At 43.3% G+C, this 23,598-nt stretch overlaps 1 protein-coding gene across 1 annotated transcript; it reads right to left on the bottom strand.

Annotated features, from left to right (window-relative positions):
* Positions 1 to 2,274: 2,274 nt before the first annotated feature.
* IDH1 (isocitrate dehydrogenase (NADP(+)) 1) lies at positions 2,275 to 21,467 on the bottom strand (the record flags this gene model as incomplete). Its single annotated transcript, XM_079710164.1, has 10 exons — positions 21,365 to 21,467; positions 20,276 to 20,341; positions 17,797 to 17,934; positions 13,623 to 13,914; positions 11,139 to 11,244; positions 9,689 to 9,866; positions 8,180 to 8,331; positions 4,885 to 5,025; positions 4,023 to 4,185; positions 2,275 to 2,365 (listed from the first exon to the last, which is right to left on the bottom strand). Exons 3-10 carry the CDS (start codon positions 17,916 to 17,918, stop codon positions 2,275 to 2,277), a joined length of 1,245 nt encoding a protein of 414 aa, XP_079566290.1. The 5' UTR covers positions 17,919 to 17,934; positions 20,276 to 20,341; positions 21,365 to 21,467.
* Between the last annotated feature and the right edge of the window lie 2,131 nt (positions 21,468 to 23,598).

Here is a 23,598-nt window from a genome sequence, read left to right as displayed (position 1 = left end):
TGATTGACTCCCAGGATGTGTGAGTGCTGGAAGGACTATTTAAGATCAACCAATCCAACGCCACCATTTTGTTTCACGGGATGCTTTCCCCTTCCATCCAAACCTGAATGTATGCTGGCATAGTAGAAACAGCCCTAGCTCAGCTATAAGGATTCCTGGATTCCAGGTCAAAATGGCCACAGATGTATTGTGTCAGCTTGATCAAAACTCCTCTCAAGGGCTTCCCTGGTGGCACAGTGGTTGGGGGTCCACCTGCCGATGTGGGGGGCACGGGTTCGTGCCCCGGTCCGGGAGGATCCCGCGTGCCGCGGAGTGGCTGGGCCCATGGGCCGTGGCCGCTAGGCCTGTGCGTCTGGAGCCTGTGCTCCGTGGCGGGGTAGGCCACGGCGGTGAGAGGCCCGCGTACCGCAAAACAAACAAACAAACAAAAAAACAAAACTCCTCTTAAGCCTCAATTTTCTTCCCCCAAATACAGATAATGTTGGGATGTGGACCAACCTTTCTCCAGGTATGGAGTCAGAAATTTGGGGAATCTCTCTGACTTGTTTCTTTCCCTCAAACCTTACATATCCTGGGATCCCCCAATCCCCATCCATTCCACTTTCATTTCTCAGGATCCACCCTATTCTCTCTACTTTCAGCACCATTGTCCCAGTTGAGATCTTCACCTTTTCCCACCTTGTAACTGGTCTTCCTTCCTCAGTTGTGCCCACTACTCCCTGCCTCACTCCACTACTATCCATTCTTCATAAAAGCTGCCCAGAGTGCTATTTTTTTTAATGAAAATATGATCACGTCCCTCCTTTCCTAAGTCTTAATTGGTTCCCTATGAACTTACGTGCTAGTAATACCTAAACCCCTTAGCATATGCATAGACTCAATTCCCTAATATTTCATTATTACCCTTTTGTTCTATCTTTGGTCTTCTTTCCCTTTCACTGTAGAATCCACATCTTACTGTTTGTTTACTTATCCATTTTCCCCTCAGTAAACTCCTTAAGGACAGAGACTTTTTTTTTTTTTAATTTATTTTTGGCTGCGTTGGGTCTTAGTTGCTGCACACGGGCCTTCCCCAGCTGCGGCGAGCGGGGGCACTCTTCGTTGCGGTGTGTGGGCTTCTCATTGTGGTGGCTTCTCTTGTTGCGGAGCACAGGCTCCAGGCGCGCGGGCCTCAGCAGTTGTGGCTTGGGGGGGCTCTAGAGCGCAGGCTGAGCAGCTGTGGCTTGCGGGCCTAGTTGCTCTGCGGCATGCGGGATCCTCCTGGACCAGGGCTGGAACCCGTGTCCCCTGCATTGGCAGGCAGACCCCCAACCACTGCGCCACCAGGGAAGCCCAGAGGGCAGAGACTTTTTAAAATCAAATTCCTATGGCTAGGACCTAGCCTGGCAACTGAAGTATACTTGATAAATAAAAACTCAGAAGACTAGTCATCAGCACTTAATTTTAATTAAAATTGACAGTTTAGATTAAGAACAGGGCTAGAATAGTGTTTACAATCAACTTCTGAAAAATCACATTTATATAAAGGAAATAAAACAGGTCAGCAGAAGTCCAAGAAAGGTGCAGCTTGTAGTATTGCACGTGGATGAAATATGCTGTTCAGGGTAGCATAATACTTAGGCCACACAAGGCGTGGAGGAGGAGACAAATACAAAGGACAAATCCCTAGTTAGTATTTATTCTGGATTCTCCAGTGAGCTCAAAAATATGTAGTATTTTTGAAACATTCAGCTAGAGCTCTTTACAAGGATGACTGTGTCTTCAACACCTTTTAGTTACAGCCATGCTTTTCATTCCAAATCATGCACCAGTTTAACGTACAGCTTCCACCTCACATAATGGGACACCTGTTAAATCAAAACCACCCAGTGCCACAGGCCATGGAAAGTGGGAAAGGGAATGAATTTCTAGTTTATACAATTTTAGGGACTAGTACTGTGGCTATAATTTACCCTTTCAAGCACTCTTCATTTTGGTCATTTATATCAGAACATGAAGAAAAGTGACAGTGAGTACAAATGGACACTAAAAGTAATTCCTAGACTACTAGTAGAAAGTAAAATAAAATTTAAAAAAAGTCCCCTGCCACGTTCACAAAGGTGGCATAACTGTATGGATAAGAAAAAGGCTGTAAACTTATAGAAAAGATAAACTCTGGCTTCTAAACAAATTACAGAATTGATTTTGCCTTTACCCTTGAGTGTTATAGAGAAAAATGTAAACCAGTGGACCTAGTTACCCAAAACACACATCCTCCAAAGACGAGGGATGACCTTAAAGTTTGGCCTGAGCTAGTTTTGTCTTCAAGTTTTCTCCGAGTTTATCCATGAACTCAAATGTATTCAAGTAGTCAGAACGCTGCACACTAATAGCAGAGGAAAAAGAAAAGAAGGAAATTTAGTTTGTCTTTGATCTGGTGGCAGGTAGAGGAAAAGTCCTAGACATGCTACTTAAAGTGACATTCTATTTATTTCTAGAAGAAAACTGATTAATGTGAACAAGCTATAAGTTTATGGCCAATGCCTGCGTTCAAGGTTCAAGGGGCTAACCCAGGTTACAGGCAGTCTGAGCAGAGGCTGGGCCACACACACACTCACAGGAGGCTCCTGGCCATGTAGCTTTGAGGGTGAAACTGCCCCAGAGCTTCATTCAGACTAATGCCTGGGACACTGAAATCATCCCACTTCTTATTCCTCATTCTTAAAAATAATAGAACATATCCAGGTACAGTGATGCTTTTACTCATATCCCCACAAAATGTCACATGTCCTCAAAAAAAAACCTTTTGTAAAAATTTATTCCTAAGTATTTTATTCTTTTTGATGTTATCATAAATAGAATATTTCAAATACGTTTTTCAAATATTTCAAAAAAAAATAGTTTTGCTCCCACTGTGAATGTGATGGTTCTTCCATTTCCATTTTTGTTTATTGGTGGTGTAAGGAAAAGCTACTTTGTTGTTGCTTATTTATCTAGTATCCAGCTACCTTAGCCTTTTTTTGTTGAATTGTTTGAATTTTATAGATATATAATTTATAACCTGAAAATAAACACAATTTCATCACTTCTTTTCACATTGAAAAAAAAAGAAAAGCTTTAGTGCTCTTATTTCTACCTTTGTCTTACTTAAAAAGCAAAAGACAATGGACTGGCTATCTAATCCTGCTAATAGGTGCCTATTCAAATCGGCTTGGAAGTAACACACCCATAGGAACATTGCAGACACTGTATTGTTGCTGGAAATTTAAGATAAGAAAGATTTAGTGATGGAGTGTATCCCCATTACTGAGGTATACTGACCCTAACAGAGATCTCTGAGGACACATGGATGGGACACGGGATTGGTGTTAAATTTTAGTATTGTTTCTTGATGTGAGTCATAGTAGCCAACTTTGATTGAGGGAGGAATCCCTGATCAGCAGCTGATCCAGCTGGGATACAGGCTACCATGTTCTCAAAAAAGTCCTGGGTGATACATGGGCCCTCAAATATCTGACTGCTGGTTACAGATACTTAAGGAAGTGACTATGATAAACCGGACATCTTATACCTGCACTGCTTACTTTTCTTACTGTAAATTGAAGAAAATAAAGAGGTGGAATAAAATAGTCTTGGGGGTCCCTTTGTTTCTAAATGCCTATAATTTTCTTGTTAAATTAAGCAGAACCTTGCCACCCACTTGATTGTAACTAGATCAGGGGTGAGCAAACTATAGCTTGGCCCATGAACCCAGTCTGGGCTGCAGCCCAGTTCTGTACACAGGGTTTGATTGGAACACTGCCACACCCATTAGCTTTTGTGTCACCACTGACGGCTTTACTGCCATGGAGGCAAAGTTCAATAATTGCCGTATGTTCCACAAAGCCTGAAATGTTTATTATCTGACAATTTACAGATGTCTGCTGACTCCTGAACCAGATGACAAATACTAATTCATGCAACTCCAAAAAGCACTTGATATTCTGAGTCCAGGGAGGATAAATGGTAATTTGACCACAGAGCTTAGGGCATCTTATACTTACTTGGGTAAACCTTTAATACAAGCAGCCAAGTCCTTGGTCATGAAGCCAGCCTCAATGGTCTCAATACAGACTTCTTCCAAAACCTTTGCAAAGAAGCTGAGGTCTTTATTATCATCAAGTTTAGCTCTGTGGGCTAAGCCTCTGGTCCAGGCAAAAATGGAAGCTAAAAGACAGGGAGAAAAAAAAAGCACACTTCAATCACATTGGTTAGAAATATTCCCAAGTACCTCAGTTCCCCAAAATAGAACATTTTTTTTGTTTGTTTGTTTAGGCAACTGACTTCATTGGATGCTATCTGCATGAGCTCTAAATTTTAGGAAAGTTGGAAACATTTTACCAAATTGAAACTTTTCAAAAAACCTGCATTTTTGTAGAGGAAATGTTTTGGATTTTGTTAGACTTTTAAGAAAGCACATATTCAGGGTAGGAATACATGACGCTTAAGGCATTTACGAATTTGGAAAAGGTCACAATCTCTTCTACCTCTTGTCTATATTGGTCTCTTCTCCTCTTTCCAGGCTATAACCTGTTTTAAAGTGCTATCCCTAAAACCTAGTTAAAAGGATCTAACAATGTGGCTTTAGATTCTTAGCTACATGTGACATTTCACTGTAGCAGAGAAAAAGGAAAATGCTTGTTGATAACATTCTTCTCTGTAATGAATATTCTCCCACAAACTGGAAAAGCATATATTGTGTATATTTTAAGAAACATATTAAAACAGTTCTTATGAGTAGAGCCAATCAGCTGTTTGGTGAGGATTTTATATACAAGGCATTGGGCAGCCAAAGGAACACGTCTGAGCCCCTTTGGAGATTTCTATTCTGGTTGGAAATCAACGTAGCAGCAAACAATGTCTTACCAATGGGATTGGTGGACGTCTCCTGTCCTTTCTGGTACATTCGGTAGTGACGTGTTACAGTCCCGTGGGCAGCCTCTGCTTCTACTGTCTTGCCATCTGGACAAACCAGCACACTGGTCATCATGCCAAGAGAGCCATAACCTATGAGTGGTGGAACATGAAGTAAGGGATTCAACTGCACGCAGAGCACTGGGTCTCCCAGGGATGAGAGAAAATGACTTCGTCTTGACAGGTCTCAGTGAGCAAAATAAACATGAGCACATGGAGTCACCAATAATTCTTCTGCCTTTCAGAAAAGGCTGTGCTTTTTCTTCACTTATCTACCTCAGAGGCACCTGCTCCATGATGACGAACTCATGGTCTGACTGCCTGCATTCCACCCTAGTTCCGTGACTCCCTAACTACTGTGGCTCAGTTTTCTTACCTGTAAAATGGGAATAGTAGAAACACCTATTTCATAGGGTTGTTGTGAGAACTAGATGAATATGCATACGTTCGTGAATATATATGAAAAGAATACATATTCCTATTCTTTAGACTAGTACCCACCACAGAGTAAGAGCTCAATATATTACTGTCATGCTTATGTGCAGATACTCTGCTGTTCCAGGAAAATAAAGATTAATGAGTTGTCTCCCGCCATCAAGCTGCTCACAGGCTCATGTGGGACTGGGAAGAGAAAGCTGATTAAAAACAGAATGGGATGGGGCTTCCCTGGTGGCACAGTGGTTAAGAATCCACCTGCCGGGCTTCCCTGGTGGCGCAGTGGTTGAGAGTCCGCCTGCTGATGCAGGGGACACGCGTTCGTGCCCCGGTCCGGGAGGATCCCACATGCCGCGGAGCGGCTGGGCCCGTGAGCCATGGCCGCTGAGCCTGCGCGTCCGGAGCCTGTGCTCCGCGGCGGGAGAGGCCACAACAGTGAGAGGCCCACGTATCGCAAAAAAAAAAAAAAAAAAAAAAAAAGAATCCACCTGCCAATGCAGGGGACACGGGTTCAAGTCCTGGTCTGGGAATATCCCACATGCTGCGGAGCAACTAAGCCCGTGCGCCACAACTACTGAGCCTGCGCTCCAGAGCCCGTGAGCCACAACTCCTGAAGCCTGCGTACCTAGAGCCCGTGCTCCGCAACAAGAGAAGCCACCGCAATGAGAAGCCTGTGCACCTCAACGAAGAGTAGCCCCCAGCTCGCCACAGCTAGAGAAAGCCTGCACAGAGCAACAAAGACCCAACGCAGCCAAAAATAAATAAATTTAAAAAACCCAACAAACAAACAGAAAAAAAAAACACAGAATGGGATGGATCCAAGCACCTCCCACTCACCCCTGCTCTCTTTCACAGCCTCCCCAGAACGACTCTATTCTGTGGTTTCCTATTCAGAGAACCACATTACAAATTTTAAGACCATACAACTGATTTTTCTTCTTTTTTCTTCTTTTACACTCGAATTCCAAGAACACTTTTCTCCATTTCTGCTACCTCCCAATAACACCTGTGGAGTTATGTGGAGTTAATAATGCAAATTTATAATAGGCTGCTACTCTGTTTGAGAATAAGTAAATAAACCCTTTTTAAACTCATCTTTGAGTACAATGGCAATTTCTGTACTGAATTAGCAGCTCCTTTCCCATCACTGTGTTGGTATGAGGCTTTAGTAGAGTCTCAAATATTCATTGATTGGAGACGTTTAGGGCCATATCACGGTGAATGTGTCTATTTATATTAGGAAACACTAGTTGGTACCACTGTCAAAACTGAGGACAGAAATAAAATGTTTGGTGTGAGTCCAAAGTAGTTCATCGCTCTAGAGAAGAATGAACGTAAGGACAGCTCGGCTGGGGGCTTCCCTGGTGGTGCAGTAGTTGAGAGTCCGCCTGCCGATGCAGGGGACATGGGTTCGTGACCCGGTCTGGGAGGATCCCACATGCCGTGGAGCGGCTGGGTCCGTGAGCCATTGCCGCTGAGCCTGTGCGTCCGGAGACTGTGCTCCGCAACGGGAGAGGCCACAACAGTGAGAGGCCCACGTACCACCAAAAAAAAAAAAAAAAAGGAAGAAAGAACAGCTTGGCTGCCTTTTAATCTGTTTAGCTACATTGAGGTCACCTTTATCTACAGGCGCTGCTCAGACACAGAGAGGTATGTTATCGGTGTACTGCTGGACACTGCAATTCCACATTCCTATTTTGAAATCCTTTGAACCTCCATAACTTGACAATTACATTGGAGATATCCTTCCAGATACCCTCTTCTTATTGCTATGAGGACATTTAGAAATGATGGAATGATTTGGGTCATTACCAGGAACCCTTCTTACGCACCACAGAGTCACCACAAAGCAACACTCCTTCCTCTGCTGCATTCAATATAAACAATGGTGAGGACGAAAGAGAAACAGAAGGAGGGTAAAGAAGGAGAACTGGGTTAACTCATTTATCTGACAGAAACATTATCTTTAACCAGGCAGATTTACTGATTTTCACACTGATAGGAGATGATTAACTTTTCATAAGAGAAAGAAAAAGTAGTACTTCCTGGGGAAAAGCAAACATAATTAAAGCTACCACAAACATTCATCAGGGGAAATTCAGTTTACACAGCTACCCTGAGTAACTGAAGTTGGAGGGCAACTTGGTGCCCAGGAAATCAGGGAAGGGAGCATTTTTGCTCATTTGGTCCTTATCTCTGGCATGAAGCTCCGGGTTCCTGGAATTTCTGTGAAGAGCCCGGGGCTTCTTTGCTCAATTCTGTGCGTTTCAAGCTAAGCAGTAAACACATGTGTCTCACAGGGTGACAGAAGAGCGGTCAAGGCTGGCAAAAGGGGCATGACCTGTAACTGTCTCCAGATGAATGGGCTCTCGGAGGGAGGCCCCTCGCTTAGGAGACAACCCTGAGCCCTCCTTGCCCGAGTCCCCTAGCTTTTTAGGTTCTCATCAGAAGGCAGATAAGGGTGGGGAGTGGTTTTCAGATCTGGCCGCTGGGCTACCATTGGAGGCAGGGAAGCTTCAAGCGGGGAAAGGGCTGAGATATAAGCTATGTCAGCCTCTGAGGCTGGAGCCGGGAGTCTCAACCCACGAGTTAATTCCTGTGCGTCCCTGCCAGAAGTCGCCTACCCAGTCTGAGCTTAATTTCCTCATCTGTCAGCTGAGAAGACAGACCTGGACGCCTTGCGGTGTTAACATTTCACGACTTTTAGCAGCAAAGGGCTATAGAATCCCCCTTCCTGCACCAGAGAGCTAGCAGGGCTTGACCTGTCTGCTGCAGGCCAAGCCCACCTCCACTTGGTTCTCCAGCTCCTTACCTTGGGCCACGGAGTCCGACTGCACATCCCCATCATAGTTTTTACAGGCCCAGATGAAGCCTCCTTCTGATTTCATAGCTTGGGCCACCATGTCATCGATGAGCCTGTGCTCATACCAGATATTCTGAGCTTCAAACTGAGATTTGTACTGCCTAAGAAACAAGAAAGAAAAGAGAACAACCGACAAAAAAAACTGGTTTTGTTGGGATACCATGTGCCTCTCCAAAGGAGTCGGGGTGGGGTTGGAAGCAGCACATTTTAGTTAAAGCAACACAAATTTGGGAACCAGACAGACATGGGCTCAATTCTCTGCCCACTCATTTTCTAGTTGTGAAACCCCAATTTCCCCTTCTGTAAGGGTGATTTCATCCACTCTGCAGAGATGTGAGAATTAAGCAAGACGGTGGAGTGTTCCAAGTACTACTTTCACAGTTTTCAATACACCACTAATGAGATTCATGAGATTCAGCTTACTTTAAGAATGTAATCGCAGAGAAAAAGACTACTTTGCTGCTCAATATCATTCAGGAAACTAGGACAGCTTCTAGGTTTGATAAGATAGGAAGTAGGAGGAATTAAAATGTCTCAGGAAAGATACCTAAAATCCTAGCCGTGGCCTGAATGCTTGTATCTAAAAGGGAGGGATGACATCTTAAAAGTCAACAAGTGCTCAGGTATTGTTGAACTCAAAGTTGTTATAAATGTAGACTTAAGTTCAAATGACTCCACTAAAGCAGAGTTTAATTTTATTTATTTATTTTTAATAAAATCAATCAATTAATTAATTAATTTAAACTTTTTGGCCCACGGCTTATGGGATTTTAATTCCCTGGACCAGGGATTGAATCCATGCCCTTGGCAGTAAAAGCGTGGAGTCCTAACCACTGGACCACCAGGGAATTCCCAAAAGCAGAGTTTTATTTATTTATTTATTTATTTATCTATCTATTTATTTTTTGCGGTACGCGGGCCTCTCACTGTTGTGGCCTCTCCCTTTGGGAGCACAGGCTCCGGATGCGCAGGCTCAGGGGCCATGGCTCACGGGCCCAGCTGCTCCGCGGCATGTGGGATCTTCCCGGACCGGGGCACGAACCCGTGTCCCCTGCATCGGCAGGCGGACTCTCAACCACTGCGCCACCAGGGAAGCCCCCAAAAGCAGTTTCAAATCATAACAGTGGGCTTCAGAAAGAATGGAAATGGGCCCAAACTCAAACTCACACCGATGAAAAATCAGAACTTTCTATCACTAACAGGGTACCTTTACTCACACATTAAATAACTCTGGCCCTGAAGAAAATAAATGTGGGGACTTTATCTGAGAACACATTTCTCTTCTAAAAGCAATTCAAGAGTTTTGTCTCACTCCTGTTAAATCTCAGTTTTGTCCTTATCTGAATGGGATAGTGATGGTTTTCACTCAATTTGTCCCACAATCAAAGGGATAAGCATACAAATTCTATATTGTAAATGCCAGCTTATGTGACAAAAAAGAAAAAGAACTGTAGTTACTTGTCATATATCTCCTGAAAGATGTCTTTAAAACGTCCATCATATTTCTTTAGAATAGTGTTTTTGGTGCTCAGGTACAAAGGCCACTTCTTAGACAGAGCCATCAGGAAAGAACTGTGTGCAAACTCTTCGATTGCCTTATCTTGATTGTACATCCCCATGGCAACACCACCACCCTCTGTGGGGGGACGACAATGAGGGAAAAAAGAAAGGTAAACAGGGTATAGTTGTAACAAGTCTATATACACCCACCATCCCCAAAACACCCAATTCCCAGCTCTCATGTCTGAGTCCAGGCTTCAGACTTCAATATTCCATGAGTTCCTGAGACACGTAATCAGAGGAAAGTCAGTTCTAGGTAAGGACATTCTAACTTGTTCTGAAAGGGCAACATAAATGACAAAAACATAGTCTTTAGGATCCTAAAGTTCTTGAAATACCAAAAGCTACTGAAATGAACCAGAAATACACTCAGGAGGTGAATAATTTTTAAACTCTTTTCATACTTTAAAAATTTCAAGCATGTTTTTTAAACTCTAAGTGTGAACTCAATCCTTAGCTACTGAGAAAACTTTGCATTTCAAATACTGGATGAAAATTCTTGTAATTGCCTGGCGGATACTGAAAGTTCGTTCTGCCATTGGTAGAAATAATTACACTCCATGTAATTACTGGTGTTTCACAGCTCTTATTGTTTGAACTTTGTTATTACTGAAAGCTAGAACTTGAATCTGTGCCACTGCCCAGGGCCAGCTTGGGCTGAGGATGTTAGAGCTGCTGAAACTCTGGCAGAAGTAGATTCCATTAAAATGATATGATTTAGAGGAGTCAAGGAAAACAACAGCTAGGTCAGTTTTGAGGTTTTGTTCGTGTGAGTGCTTTTAACAACCTTAACAGTGGAGAAAGAGGGTCCTCTGTTCTTTCAACAGCTTTTGGGATGGATTTGCCACAATGGACCTTAGAAGCAGCAGGACGGGGGGAAAGAAGAGGCAAAAAAACCAAACGTTCCACTTTCACAGAACAAATACTCAGAAGGACAAGAAGAAAACTTCAGCAAATAAATAATGCAGCCATTTTCAAATACAAACCCTACCAGAGCCAAAGGGCAGGATTACATGACAGGCGATTTGGGGCTATTAATGTTTAATTTGTGCACAACAGACTCCTGTCAACCTTCCCTCCATGTTTTAAGAGAGACGCATAATTATCTACTTGCATTTCCAATTATCTATATGCATTTCCAGTTAAGTGGCTACTTCTTTTTATGCCTTTAGCAATGCCACAGGAAGCCATGGCATTGATTTTGAGTGCTATGGAAATGTTGTAGATTCAGGTTGTATTTTTAGGCAGCCACACAGTTTTCACAGAACTTTAAAAAACCAGTAATAATGCTGTCTAAATGATCTACTAAAAAAATGAAAGATGTAGCTCATGGTGGACTTATACATACCTGTGAAGTTATGTACCAGGTATGTCGTTTTGGGGGATCCATCGCTTGGCGTGTAGGATATCTCTACTTTTCCAGGCCCCGGGACAACAAAATCAGTTGCTCTGTACTGTATGGGGGAAAAAAGGTATATTAAAAAAACAAAAACAAAAATACCTCCCACAAAAACCCAAAACTGTCCTAGTTAGTGGTAGTACACATTAGAAATCAATATTTATCAGGGGCCTACCATGCATGGGGCAGTTTTCTGAGTACAGATATGGGTATGAGAGAGAATAACAAAGTATTTCCCCTTATGAAGCTTACGACCTAACAAAGACATACAAAAGAAGTAACATTAGAGCTTTCAAATGTCAAAAGGGGGCACAGATAAAAAATGCTATTGGGGCTTCCTTGGTGGCGCAGTGGTTCAGAGTCCGCCTATCGATGCAGGGGACACGGGTTCGTGCCCTGGTCTGGGAAGATCCCACATGCCGTAGAGCGGCTGGGCCCGTGAGCCATAGCCGCTGAGCCTGCGCGTCTGGAGCCTATGCTCCGCAACGGGAGAGGCCACAACAGTGAGAGGCCCGCGTACCGCAAAAAAAAAAAAAAAAAAAAAAAAAAAAATGCTATTGGAAGACAGAGGAAGAGGAATGACTATAACCTGGAGGTCAAGGAAGTCTTCCTATAGGGAGATAATATACTAGCTATAGCACTGAAGATGATGATGAGAATGCTAATGCCTGATTCTCACTGTATGACATACTTTAAGTGATTAACTTGTATCCCTTATTACCTCATTAGATTTTTCCCTCAATCTTACAAGGAAGGAACTGTGATGTAGTGGAAATAACGCATCTAGGGTCAAAAGACTCGGGATCTGGTCCTTGGACCTTCAGGACTCGGTCTCTTCATGGTAATCACTGCTACTAATGCCCAGCCCAGGACCTGTCCACATGAAGCAATCATTCTGAAAGCAGCTGCAACAGGCTGACGACCCTTAGGAAAGGGCCTGTGGAGAACAATTACCTTTGTCATGGGTATGGAAAATGCGCCCAGCCCACACTAGGCTTATGTCAATCTTTGCTGCTTTGTATCTTCTTCAATGGCTTAGATTAGAATACTTTCAGAGTCAGGTACCAGCCGATGCCAGCCAAACCTATTTGTCTACGTTTGTGTAGAATAATACTAATAACAGCTGGTAGAAAAGCTGTCAGATAACGATCCAGATTAAATATCTACTCTACACAGAATATTTCTGACATATAAAGTCCTTCACTATGGGTGGTAATTGATTCCCATTTCTCAAAAGGCAGAAACCGAGGCACCAAAGTACAATAAATGCTTTCTAGAGGTTTGGAATTTTCAATCTAGACTTTAATAAATAGAATGACTGTTCTTCCAGGTGATTGATGCCAAAATAATAATTAAAAAAAAAAAAGAAAGGAAAAGGACATCATTGAACTCCTAAGAACTTAAGAGTGGTTTTCCCAGGATTAGTGAGCTTGTAGCACTCCCATCTACATCCCCTCTCCTGGGCCTCTGAGAGGTATCTGTGAAGGGACTGGCCAGGATGAAGGGATAGTCTGAGCCACACGGTAGAACAAAGTGAACTACCCCTCAAGGACGACCTGGTGACCCTGCCCCCAGGAACGGAGAGTGGTCTTCTCTACCCATACTATTTTTAAGGACGGCTACATCAAAGCCTCTGGGTGTCAGCATCAGGGAGTCTTGTTTTTAAGGCTCTTTTAAGACATAAGCTGCTTTCTATGAAAGTCTAAAACTTCAGTTTCAACACAGAACTTTTATTTTGTTTAGCTGGCAATTTTTGTTTAATTTGGCAACAAGCCTACTTGTATAGAAGTACAGAAACTGTACTATTTTTTTCCCAAGCAGGAAGGGAATGTTTTAAAGAGACTGTTTTCAACTACTGAGCCAGTTTTTCCTTTTATGCATGAAACGATCATGTTTAATATAATCTTTGGTAGTTCTCAACTCTGTCTGCACATTAGAATCATCTGGGGAGCCTTAAAATGCCATGGAATTCAGACTTAGCTGGTGTAGGGTGGGACCAGGCACTGGAATTAAAACAAACAAAATTTTTTTAAAACGCGAAGCAAAATAAAACAAACACCAAAAAACCTGTAAAGGGACCTTACTGTACAGCCACAGGGTTTGGCTGAACCACTGATTTGGCCGAACCACAGGAAATTATCTAAATAAAAATGTCCACATCATATGGTTTAATCTAATAAAAAGGTAAGGAAGAAAAAAAAAAGCCTGAAAAAAATCATTTGTGTTGAGACAGGTACCTATCTGTAAGTTTATCTGTATTTACTTTTATCTAAATGTATACATACATTCATTTCTCAATTCTGTACCTCACTTAATGGGAGTAGATAAGATAAAATAAAGATAAGAATAAAGCACATATAAATCAGAACTGCTGGGCAGTCAAAGCCTGTGAAAAAAGAATATGGAAAGTCAAGTTATGCCAACACTACTTACTTGATCGCCATAAGCATGACGACCTATGATGATGGGTTTTACCCATCCACTCACAAGCCGGGGGATATTTTTGCAGATAATAGCTTCTCTGAACACAGTGCCACCCAGAATATTTCGGATGGTGCCATTTGGCGATTTCCACATTTGTTTCAACTTGAACTCCTCTACCCTCTTCTCATCGGGGGTGATGGTGGCACACTTGACACCAACGTTGTACTTCTTTATAGCTTCTGCAGCATCCTTGGTGACCTGGTCATTGGTGGCATCGCGATTCTCTATGCCTAAATCATAGCTGGGAGGGAAAAATTGTAAGCGTAACTTTCCAGGCAAACTGACAGGAGATTGAGGGTACTCCTATTCTATCCCCATGCACCACTCTGTGCATGGTGATGGCATGCAGGGCCTGCCCTGCAGAAAGTGAAGACTCCATATGTACCCAAATCTGCCAAGTTTTAGCATTAATGTATCCTAGACACAGAAGATGGCTGCCAACTAAAAAAAAGCACCAAGAAAAGCTGGACTGCTAGGCCACGCATGCCTCCCCGTGTGGGGGAAGCTGTCTAGAAGGAAACTAAATGGAAACCACTGCGCTCTGCCCTGCTGCCTCCTCTTCACCATAGAGGCAATAATAGCACACCAGCAACCTTTCTGCAGACTGCCTTCCGCACGATTAACATAAGAATGCAAGCCCAAACATTAATTTTCCCTTAGTAAATACTGTGCTCTAAAAATAAAGGGGTCAGAGGGTTTAAAGGGTTTCTAGTATTTTGGCATTGAAGAGTTGGAGTTACAGATGAGATGGACACTGCCAAAAAAAGCTAATGACCCCTTCATTAATGACAATTAGTCATCTGAAGAACCTTTCCCTAAATCTTGGGCAAATCTCTTTCTTCTGGAAACAAGCCTGCACTTTATAGAATAAGTAATGGAATCCAGCAGTGGTTTTATATACCCCAGTGAATTATAGCTTAATACACACCCACACCCAGACTGCAGGTTATTCAGAGCAGGAAAGAATGCTGGTTGTCCATGAAGTATAGAAAAAGACTGTAAAGCTTTATTTAAAGTATGTAATAGTTTGCCAAAAGCAGGAAAAACAAAACAGTAATGAACAGTTTATTTTGTTCTCCAAGGCTTTAAAAGTTTTCCAAATTTTTTCAGCTTTCAAAACTTGTTGAACCTTTAAGCCTCTAGATTTCTCGCTTCAGTTCCTGTACTTTCCTTTCCTTAGATATCCCAACTTGTGATGGAAATGCAAAAGGGAATCCAATCTTACAATGTATTTCCAAATAATAATTCCAAACTGCTTTGACTGTTTTGGCTTCCTCCCTCCCCCTGAGGGTGTATCGTGCATTTGCATTAACCAGACCTCCTTAGAAGATATCCTTCCTTCTTAGTGTTGTAAGGGGTCATGATGACCCACTACTTGCTTTGTACGAACAGATGTGGATTGTGTGTAAACTGTCAATACATCATTTGGGTCAATACAACCCTTTACTCAAAAACTTCAACTGCTCTTTCACCTCTAGCGGGCAGAACAGTCCTCAGCGCTTTCTGAAAGACTGTCTCCTGCGTTATAATCCTCAATTGGCATGAATAAAATTTTCCATTTCTTTCTTAGATCGATTATTGGTTAATTTTTTTTTTCATCGACACAAAGCCACTGGCTTTCTTATCTTATGGTTTAGGAAGTGCTCAATATCTATAAATGTCTACTCCTAACTTAAACAAGCAATGTGGTCAGCAGTATTTATGTTCGTGGGAAACATTTTTCATCAGAAGAACCTGCCAGCAAATTAGTGGATTTTTTGCTTCTCTTTTTAACATTTCTAAGCGAAGAGAATGAATAAATGGCCTCGATTACTGCCTAGCCAACAGAAAATAAAACAAACGAATCACTCCATTCCCCTCAAAAAGAACCAATCATGTAATAATAATAGCAATTTTGGAACAACTTACACTTGTTTAAGTCTCCAAAAATTCTTTAGTCTTTAGCCAGTGACTCTTTGCCTTCTAGGCATAATGACTGTCCTTTAAAACTCCTTATGCCTCTTTACTAAGGCAGCTCAAAAGCATCTTTGCAGCTACTGTACTGGGAAGAGTTCTGCAAATTCACCTATTGTCATGTAAAATGCTTGTAAAATGCTTCTTTAACCACTTGGATGATTTTTTTTTTTTACTTTAATTAATTAATTAATTTATTTTGGCTGCATTGAGTCTTTGTGGCTGGGCTTTCTCTAGTTCCGCTTAGTTGCAGTGTGGGGGCTTCTCATTGCAGTGGCTTCTCTTGTTGCGAGCACGGGCTCTAGGCATGCAGGTTTCAGTAGTTGTGGCGCACGGGCTTCAGTAGTTGTGGCACATGGGCTTATTTGCTCCGCAGCATGTGGGATCTTCGCAGACCAGGGATCAAACCTGTGTCCCCTGCATTGGCAGGCGGATTCCTAACAACTGCACCACCAGGGAAGTCCCTGGATGATGCTTTTGAAGTGTCATTTCCTGTGTGTTTGGTGGACCTCTGCAGATATTTGCTCCCGCCCTCTCATGGCTGCAATATAGATATTATCAACACCTTAGGCTTAGAATAATTAAAAAGGGCATTTAATGACAACATGTGAATTCAATGTCTACACCCAAGCGAAAAACAGGTCCTCAGGACAGTCTGAGGAATAATTCTGGGTCAAGGCAAACACACTTACTGTTGCCAATAGTTTGGCTGAAATGTGTTGTTCAACATATTACCCTGCCAGTCCTCAGCCACTCCACCCCTGTGAAAATTCTGTCTCTACCTAGTCCAAATGTACAACGAGCATGAGCAAATGTATGAAAAACATAGGGGGTAAAAAAAATGAAAGAAATCCATAGAGATTTTCATATCTGTCCCCAAATACCTTTTTTTTTTTTTTTTTTTTTTGCAGGACACGGGCCTCTCACTGTTGTGGCCTCCCCCGTTGCGGAGCACAGGCTCCGGACGCGCAGGCTCAGCGGCCATGGTTCACGGGCCCAGCCGCTCTGTGGCATGTGGGATCTTCCTGGACCGGGGCACGAACCCGTGTCCCCTGCATCGGCAGGCAGACTCTCAACCACTGCGCCACCAGGGAAGCCCCCCACATACTTTTAATACAGGGCAAAGGCTCCAATCTCCAGGACACAAATGGTTTAGGGAACTTCTGAAAGGTCGGGGTTGTATTAGATAACGTCAAGAATTCTTTCTGTGCTACAATTGTATGAAAAGGGTAAAAGACAAGGAATGAAAAGGTAACAAGGTCCACTGACTAGTTAAGTAGAGTGACAGAAAATACACTAACCTTCTCAAAGGACAAAATTGTGTTAACTACATTCTTTACCGATTAACAGAGGACGTAGCTCTATTATTTTCCCCTCCGCAAATAATACCTCATGCTGCTCTTGGCCACTGATTTATTACAAATAAAACCCTCACAGGAAATAGAGGCTTGGAAAGACCTGAGAATTACGTTGTTGCCATCATAATTCTTCTCTTCTGAAAAATGACAAGTTCAGTGTTTCTAGTATTATGTTAAAATTAAAATAGAAGATTCATTTGCATATATATATGAAACCCCGTCCCCCTAAAATCGAATTCCCTTACTGAGTTTATGATTAATCTCTCTATCTGAAACTTTATCCCCTTGCTGGTCCCCTCTGACCTCAATCCTGTGCTAATTTAACACTAATCAACCAGAATCAGATGACTAAAATTGCTGTTGTAGATATCATCAGTTACTACAAACTCAGGTTGTTTCTCCAGGTCAAGATGAGCTAACAGACCCCTAAGCCATGAACCACCTGGCCAGAGAAGGTAAACAGGACACATCCTGACCCACTGAAACAAACATTTAAGAAATGTCACAGAAATTTCACAAGCTTCTCAGTTCTTCCCCTTTAAAAACAACCCCAACTCAAAGACCAATTTGGAGTGGATCTGAGACTTGTCTCCCACACCCTTCTTGCAAATAAACCCTTACTTTGCTGCAAACACCTACTGTCAGAGTTTGGCTTTCTGCACCCGGGGCACACCAGTTACACATTCATTTGCATGTAAGCTCACCAAAAGCTTTATACACAAGATACAGTGGTATCTATGTAAAAAAGCGACTTATACCCTGAAATCACATATGCTTTCGGACTTTGCTGCTTGGCAGAGTGATTCATTTACCTGTGCAGGTCCAATTCCACATAGGGAAAAATAAGTTTCTCTTTAATCAACTCCCAAATGATTCGTGTCATTTCATCTCCTTGCATCTCTACTACAGAACCGCCTTGGATTTTTTGAGACATTTTGACTTCAATAAACCTTCAAGAGGAAAAATGATAAGACACACATCTCATCATTTGCCTCATTACCATGTAAAAACAAAATACAATTTGGTGACTACTAAAAGAACGATTCATAACAGCATGACTGCATAAAAAGCTAATAATAACAATTACATTAACCATTAGAATCGAATACGTTTGCTGTATAAAGCATTGTGTTACATGCTTCTTGTGTGGTTTCTGAATCAACACTCACAACAACCCTGTAAGGTGGAAATTATTTTTCCATTCTACTTTGCTAAAAGAAAAAAATGCTTTCACAAGGCTATCCGGCTGGAGGATCGGCTGGAGGGTCGGGGAGCCTGAGCCTGTCACATGCCCTTAATAATGTAATCATTATTCTTGACTGTTGGTGTGTCCTATAAAATGAGATTATTTCCACAATATCATGTTTATTTGAAAACCTCTACCCAACTCCTCATTTTACTGGGCCCTCAAGAGGAGCAGAATGATGTGTGCTACTATCTCCCCTCTTTTAAGAGGCTGTTTTGGTTAAAACAACTATCCTTGAGGGGATTCAACAAGTTCTAGGGATCCATTTTAAAGAAACTTTAATAAGTCCTTTAAAAAGTGAAAGATGAAGAATTCCAGGTGGAACTATATTTTCCTAGAGACAATAGTGGATATTGGGGATGTCACACTGAATACAAAGTGATTTCTCAGTTAGAGAAATCTGTACGTATAGAGAAGGACTACTGACCAGGACACGCCCCTGTCCTGTCCTCGGTATCCCAACTCCTGGACTGTTCTTCTGGCTGTTAGTGGGCAAAGACAAGCCGCCAGTGGGTGGGACAGGGGATTGGAATTGTTCCAGGAAGAGGTGTCTTCTTGGGATGTGGGGGGATGCCAGATTCAAATCAATCTGATTCCCAGAGAGGGCAGGGGTACACCCTTTGGATGAGGCTTTAAAGAAAGGCGTGTTTCCTGAGAGGCAGAGGAGGCTCTGAGCCTGCTAAAGGTTCCCTTTCATGGTGCTCTAATGGAAACTTTTTTTCCCCCTAGCAACATAACTGCAGATTGCTTTTATTCTTTTAAGTTATGGCTGAGGACTGGAAGTCAGGAGAACTGACTAAAAAAATTATGAAGTAAGAGGCCTGTAAACAGTTAAGCTAAAGTAATTTGGTCTTTAAATTTTAAAACGTAATGATTAGTAGACTGTGAGCTTCAGTTCCTCACCACAAGCCAGGACATATTCCTAACCCCTAGGCCCATTTTCACTTCCCAATTTCTAACTCTGGGATCCTGCTTATTAGTATTTAGGAGGTTCCCTAGACCATTACTGGGGAAACATCTGGAACTCAACTAGAATAAAAAAGTGAACAAACTGGTGTGAATGAGTCAGCTAGTTCCCATTTGTAATTTCAAGTATAATTTAAACTACAGCTTAAAGTGTATGATTTAGTCATGCTGATCCCACTGTCACATCTGTCCCTGTATTTAAAACAAAACAAAAAGAGGCAGCAAACTTATCTTAGTTTTGATACATTTCTGAGGCCATACTCCTACATAGTATTAGGCAAGGGTTATGATGGCTATTTTTCTTTGACGGCAAATACAGTTAATAAAAGGTCATACATCATACTTGAAATTTCAATAATGAGTGACAATGTTTTTTAGTTAACTATTTTCTTCTCAGTTGAAACACTTTCTGCAGTAATCTTTCTATATTTCATAATGCATAACTGAAACACTTCATGTTTTCTTCACGTTACTTATCCATTACATTTTTACTATCTTTTCACTAAAAAAGTGAAGCTTTATTGTAGACCCTGGCTTACCACAATACAGGACACTATTTTATTTCTCCTAGATTTGAATTCCATGCAGTGAGCATTAGCCACCACTGAATTCACTTTCTACCCTGGTCCCTCAGATTTTCTGTCTCCACCCAAACCCTGACTTCAGAAGGAAGGCTTTTTCCAACAAGCCAGTTCATTTATTCTGAAAGCAGCTGAATTCCAATCTCCTGACACACATGTGCAATGCTAGAAAATAAACCTGGACTAATACAAAGTAGTTTAAGAAAGAAGAGCTGCTCACCCTGTTTAATTTTATTTTCATGATTCAAAATTTTTAGCCACATTTTTTGGGGGGCTGAGTGCATAAACTACATTAATTTCTGGGTAAAACCCCCCCAAAAACCAAAGTTTCTTGCAGAGAAGACTAGACTGAAAGAAACTAGGAAGCAAGTGCAATTTATTGTTGGAAATATTCCTGACTCACTCCCTTGCAGTGGCTCCGACCACTTCCAAGACCTCCAAGACCAATTAAACGCAGTATTGCCATACCAAAGAATGGGAGAAATTGCTAATTCTCACCTTTACAACTTATAATCACCCCAACTCCTCTCAATCTTGCAGACTCAGCTGAGTGCAGTTTATCTCCTAAAACAAATCAAAAAAGGGAAGAGAAAGGTAAGGTACAAGGCATTCCTGTCAGGAGAATTTAGCTGATTTCGATACGGGCCAGGAAACCCGGTTTGTCTGGTTTAAAGTACAGTGCTGAGTGTTCCCAGGCGGGGCGGGGCAAAGGGCAGTTTTAGGTCCGCAGGCGCCTTTCAAATAAAGTAAATATCTCTGCACACACTGGAGGGTGCGTCCGTGGGGAGTCCCAAGTTCGTCGTCCGTTAGCTAGTCTTGGGGTTGGCACGTTCTTAGGGGACGCTGTGACCAGCGGGCTCATGGCCTGCATGCGTCCTTGTGGCCATTGTGCAAGAGGGCTGCAACCGAAGCTGGCTCGGTTTCTCCTTCCAGGTCTCCACGTCCGCCCCTTCCCTCCCAGGTGCCGGGACCTTTAAAACCCGGGCGCCAGGAGCAGGCCGAAGGACGCCTCCCCCAGAACTCGAGATGCCGGCGGCGGCGTGGTTTCCTCCACCCTCACTCCGCCCCCGACCGCCACCAGGTGGCCTAGCGAACGCCCCTCGCCGACCCCTTTCAGGCTCCCCAGGCGGACGCATCCAGCTCGCCGCACCGCCAGTCCCAGCCGCCCAAGGTCGATGCACACTCCCAAGTCCTCCAGCTCCCGAGACCGCACGTTTTCTTCCCCGCAAACGCAAGACTTAGTCTTCCACGCGTCCCTGCATCCTCCCACCCCGATTTTCCTTTCTGTTGCAGACCTGGCCTTCCGTCTGTCATGGCATGCAACCTTCCGCCGCCCAGTTTTCGTCCTCCCTTGCATTAGAGCGACCTTCTACACATCCAGGCATCCAGCACCTTCTTCCTCCCCATTTCTTTTTCCCACGCCCAATACCTGGAATTTTTTCCCCTGCCTTGCGACCACGACTCGCCGCTAAGTTGCCCCTACCATACCAAAGATCTGAGCTTCCTTCTTTTTTCCCACTCCAGCTATTGACAGAGCCTCCCCACAAAAGCCAGGGGCCGGAGACGCCCCTCGAAGCCTGTGGTTACCTGCAGGAGAAGGTACGCTTGCAATGACCCGGGAACGCCACAGCCCTCTCACGGTTAACCCACAAGCGCACACTCTGGCAATCCCAGCTGTGCTCCAGCTGTTTCAGCCGGTGACACGGCCTCCGCAGAAACCGAAATCTGAAACGGCGGCCCTTCCAGGCTTTTGTCCCGACCCAGGCCCGACCCCCTCAGTCCATCTCCCGGAGCTCCGCCCCTGCCCCGCCGCCAATCGCCGCGCGCTGACCCGCTGAGACGGGCGGGTCCAGGGGCCCAGGGGCGGGTCCCGGAAGGCTAGGCCGAATTCCGCGGCGAATTCCAAGCGCTCGAGGCGGGGAAGGGCTTGCAGCGCCTTTGGACTCGGCCGCCACTCCTCTACGGCGGAAGGACGAGATTGCCACCTGCAGGCTGGGGAGCAGGGCAAGCCTGGGCTGGTCTTCTGAATCCTCCGCCGCGAAGGGGCCCCCCGGGCTTCGTCTGCAAATAAAGGCAAACCGGGGACGGCGCGGCTCGGACCGATCCCCTTCCCTGCGCGCCCCGGCTGTGTGGTAGACTGGAACGCGCTTGGACAGAAGGAAAAGTGCCCTGGGCAAGCGTGACGTCGCTTTGGGGGCTTCGCGCAGCTGGAATGCAAAGGGTTGAACAATTGCACAAGCAGGCATGCTACAGTAAATTTCCGCCACCACCGATGACTAAGTCTTTAGAGCTTCTGTATCTATAATTTCAATTACTACTGCGTACTATATAATAAACGCAGTCGTCATTTGCATTAGAAGATAAGGATAATGAGATTATTATCTGGGTTCCAGAGAAGTTCAAATAAAGATCGGAAGTCTTAGAGAACAGTGGATAAAAAAAAAATTCTGTCCTCTGCAGGGGATTATTTTTTGTGTATTCCTTACTCTTGAAAACATGGAAGGCGGGGGAAGAGTATTTTAGATCGTGATTTGCAGGATAATCGCATGCTTGGTCCAGGATTCAATGCCCCCAAATTTATTTTTTAAAATTATCTCTAATATCGGGTTATTATTATTACTCTTATGAAGGGTACTATGCGAGGTGCATTTTGGTCACTAGAGGGCACTAGTATTTTTCCCAAGAGAAAAGGAAGAAGAAAAGCATACACAGCCTCGCGCTTGTTGATTATTGAGATGGATTAACTGAAAGTAGCGGTCACTTCCATTTATTCCTATAGAACTGATTATAGAGGTATATGCTCTTGTATTTTCATCTCTAATTTGAGAGTCCAAATCACCTGAGATTGTAAGTTTACTCTATATTATATCAGGCTCACGTTATTACCCCTTGTCCACTACTAAAATTATTTATATTCATTCTTGTTCCAGAAAGGATTTAGGGCAACCTTCAAGATACATACAGTATAGCACGACAAAGAACATTGAATATAGGTGAGGAAAAGACAGAATAAATACAGGAAATTGTACATTTTGTGAGTTTAATCACAAAATGTATTCCATCAAATCCTAAACAGTGCCGAAAGGGAGCTACAAATTTGGCTCTAAGCCAATGTGGGAGGAAAGGTAACAGCGTTACCTTTCTAAAAATCGAAAACAGCGTTTCCTAAGTCAGTAATGCAGGAAGTACTTTTCAACTGAAAAGTTTTTTTGTAGATCCCGAGCAGTGACTTATATTAATATATACAGATATATGCTCCTTGTGCTGATAGCTCTCTACAACTATAAAATAACAACCTTATAGACAAAATGACTAGAAGCAAAACTATAAAAAGTATAGTTTCATAAACATACAATAAAGTATAAATTAGACCAAGGGATCATATGAACAGAATAGATAGCCCAGTAAAGATCGCCCAGTGTACAGCAAAGTGATTCAGTTATACAGGTGTATACATTCTTTTTTATATTCTTTTCTAATCTGTTTTATCACAGGATATTGAATATAGCTCCCTGAGATATACAGTAGGACCTAGCTGTTTATCCATTCTATACGTGATAGTTTGCATGTGCTAACCCGAAATTCCCAATCCATTCCAACCCCACCCGCTCTCCCCCTTGGCTTCCCTGGTGGCGCAGTGGTTGAGAGTCCGCCTGCCAATGCAGGGGACACGGGTTCGTGCCCCGGTCCGGGAAGATCCCATATGCCGCGGAGTGGCTGGGCCCGTGAGCCATGGCCGCTGGGCCTGCGCGTCCGGAGCCTGTGCTCCGCAACGGGAGAGGCCACAACAGTGAGAGGCCCGTGTACCGCAAAAAAAAAAA

The sequence above is a fragment of the Hyperoodon ampullatus genome, assembly GCF_949752795.1.
Source record: "Hyperoodon ampullatus genome assembly, chromosome: 8".
NCBI lineage: Eukaryota > Metazoa > Chordata > Mammalia > Artiodactyla > Ziphiidae > Hyperoodon > Hyperoodon ampullatus.
The sequence above is the reverse complement of the archived record's forward strand: the minus strand, read 5'-3'. Positions and strand labels throughout refer to the sequence as shown.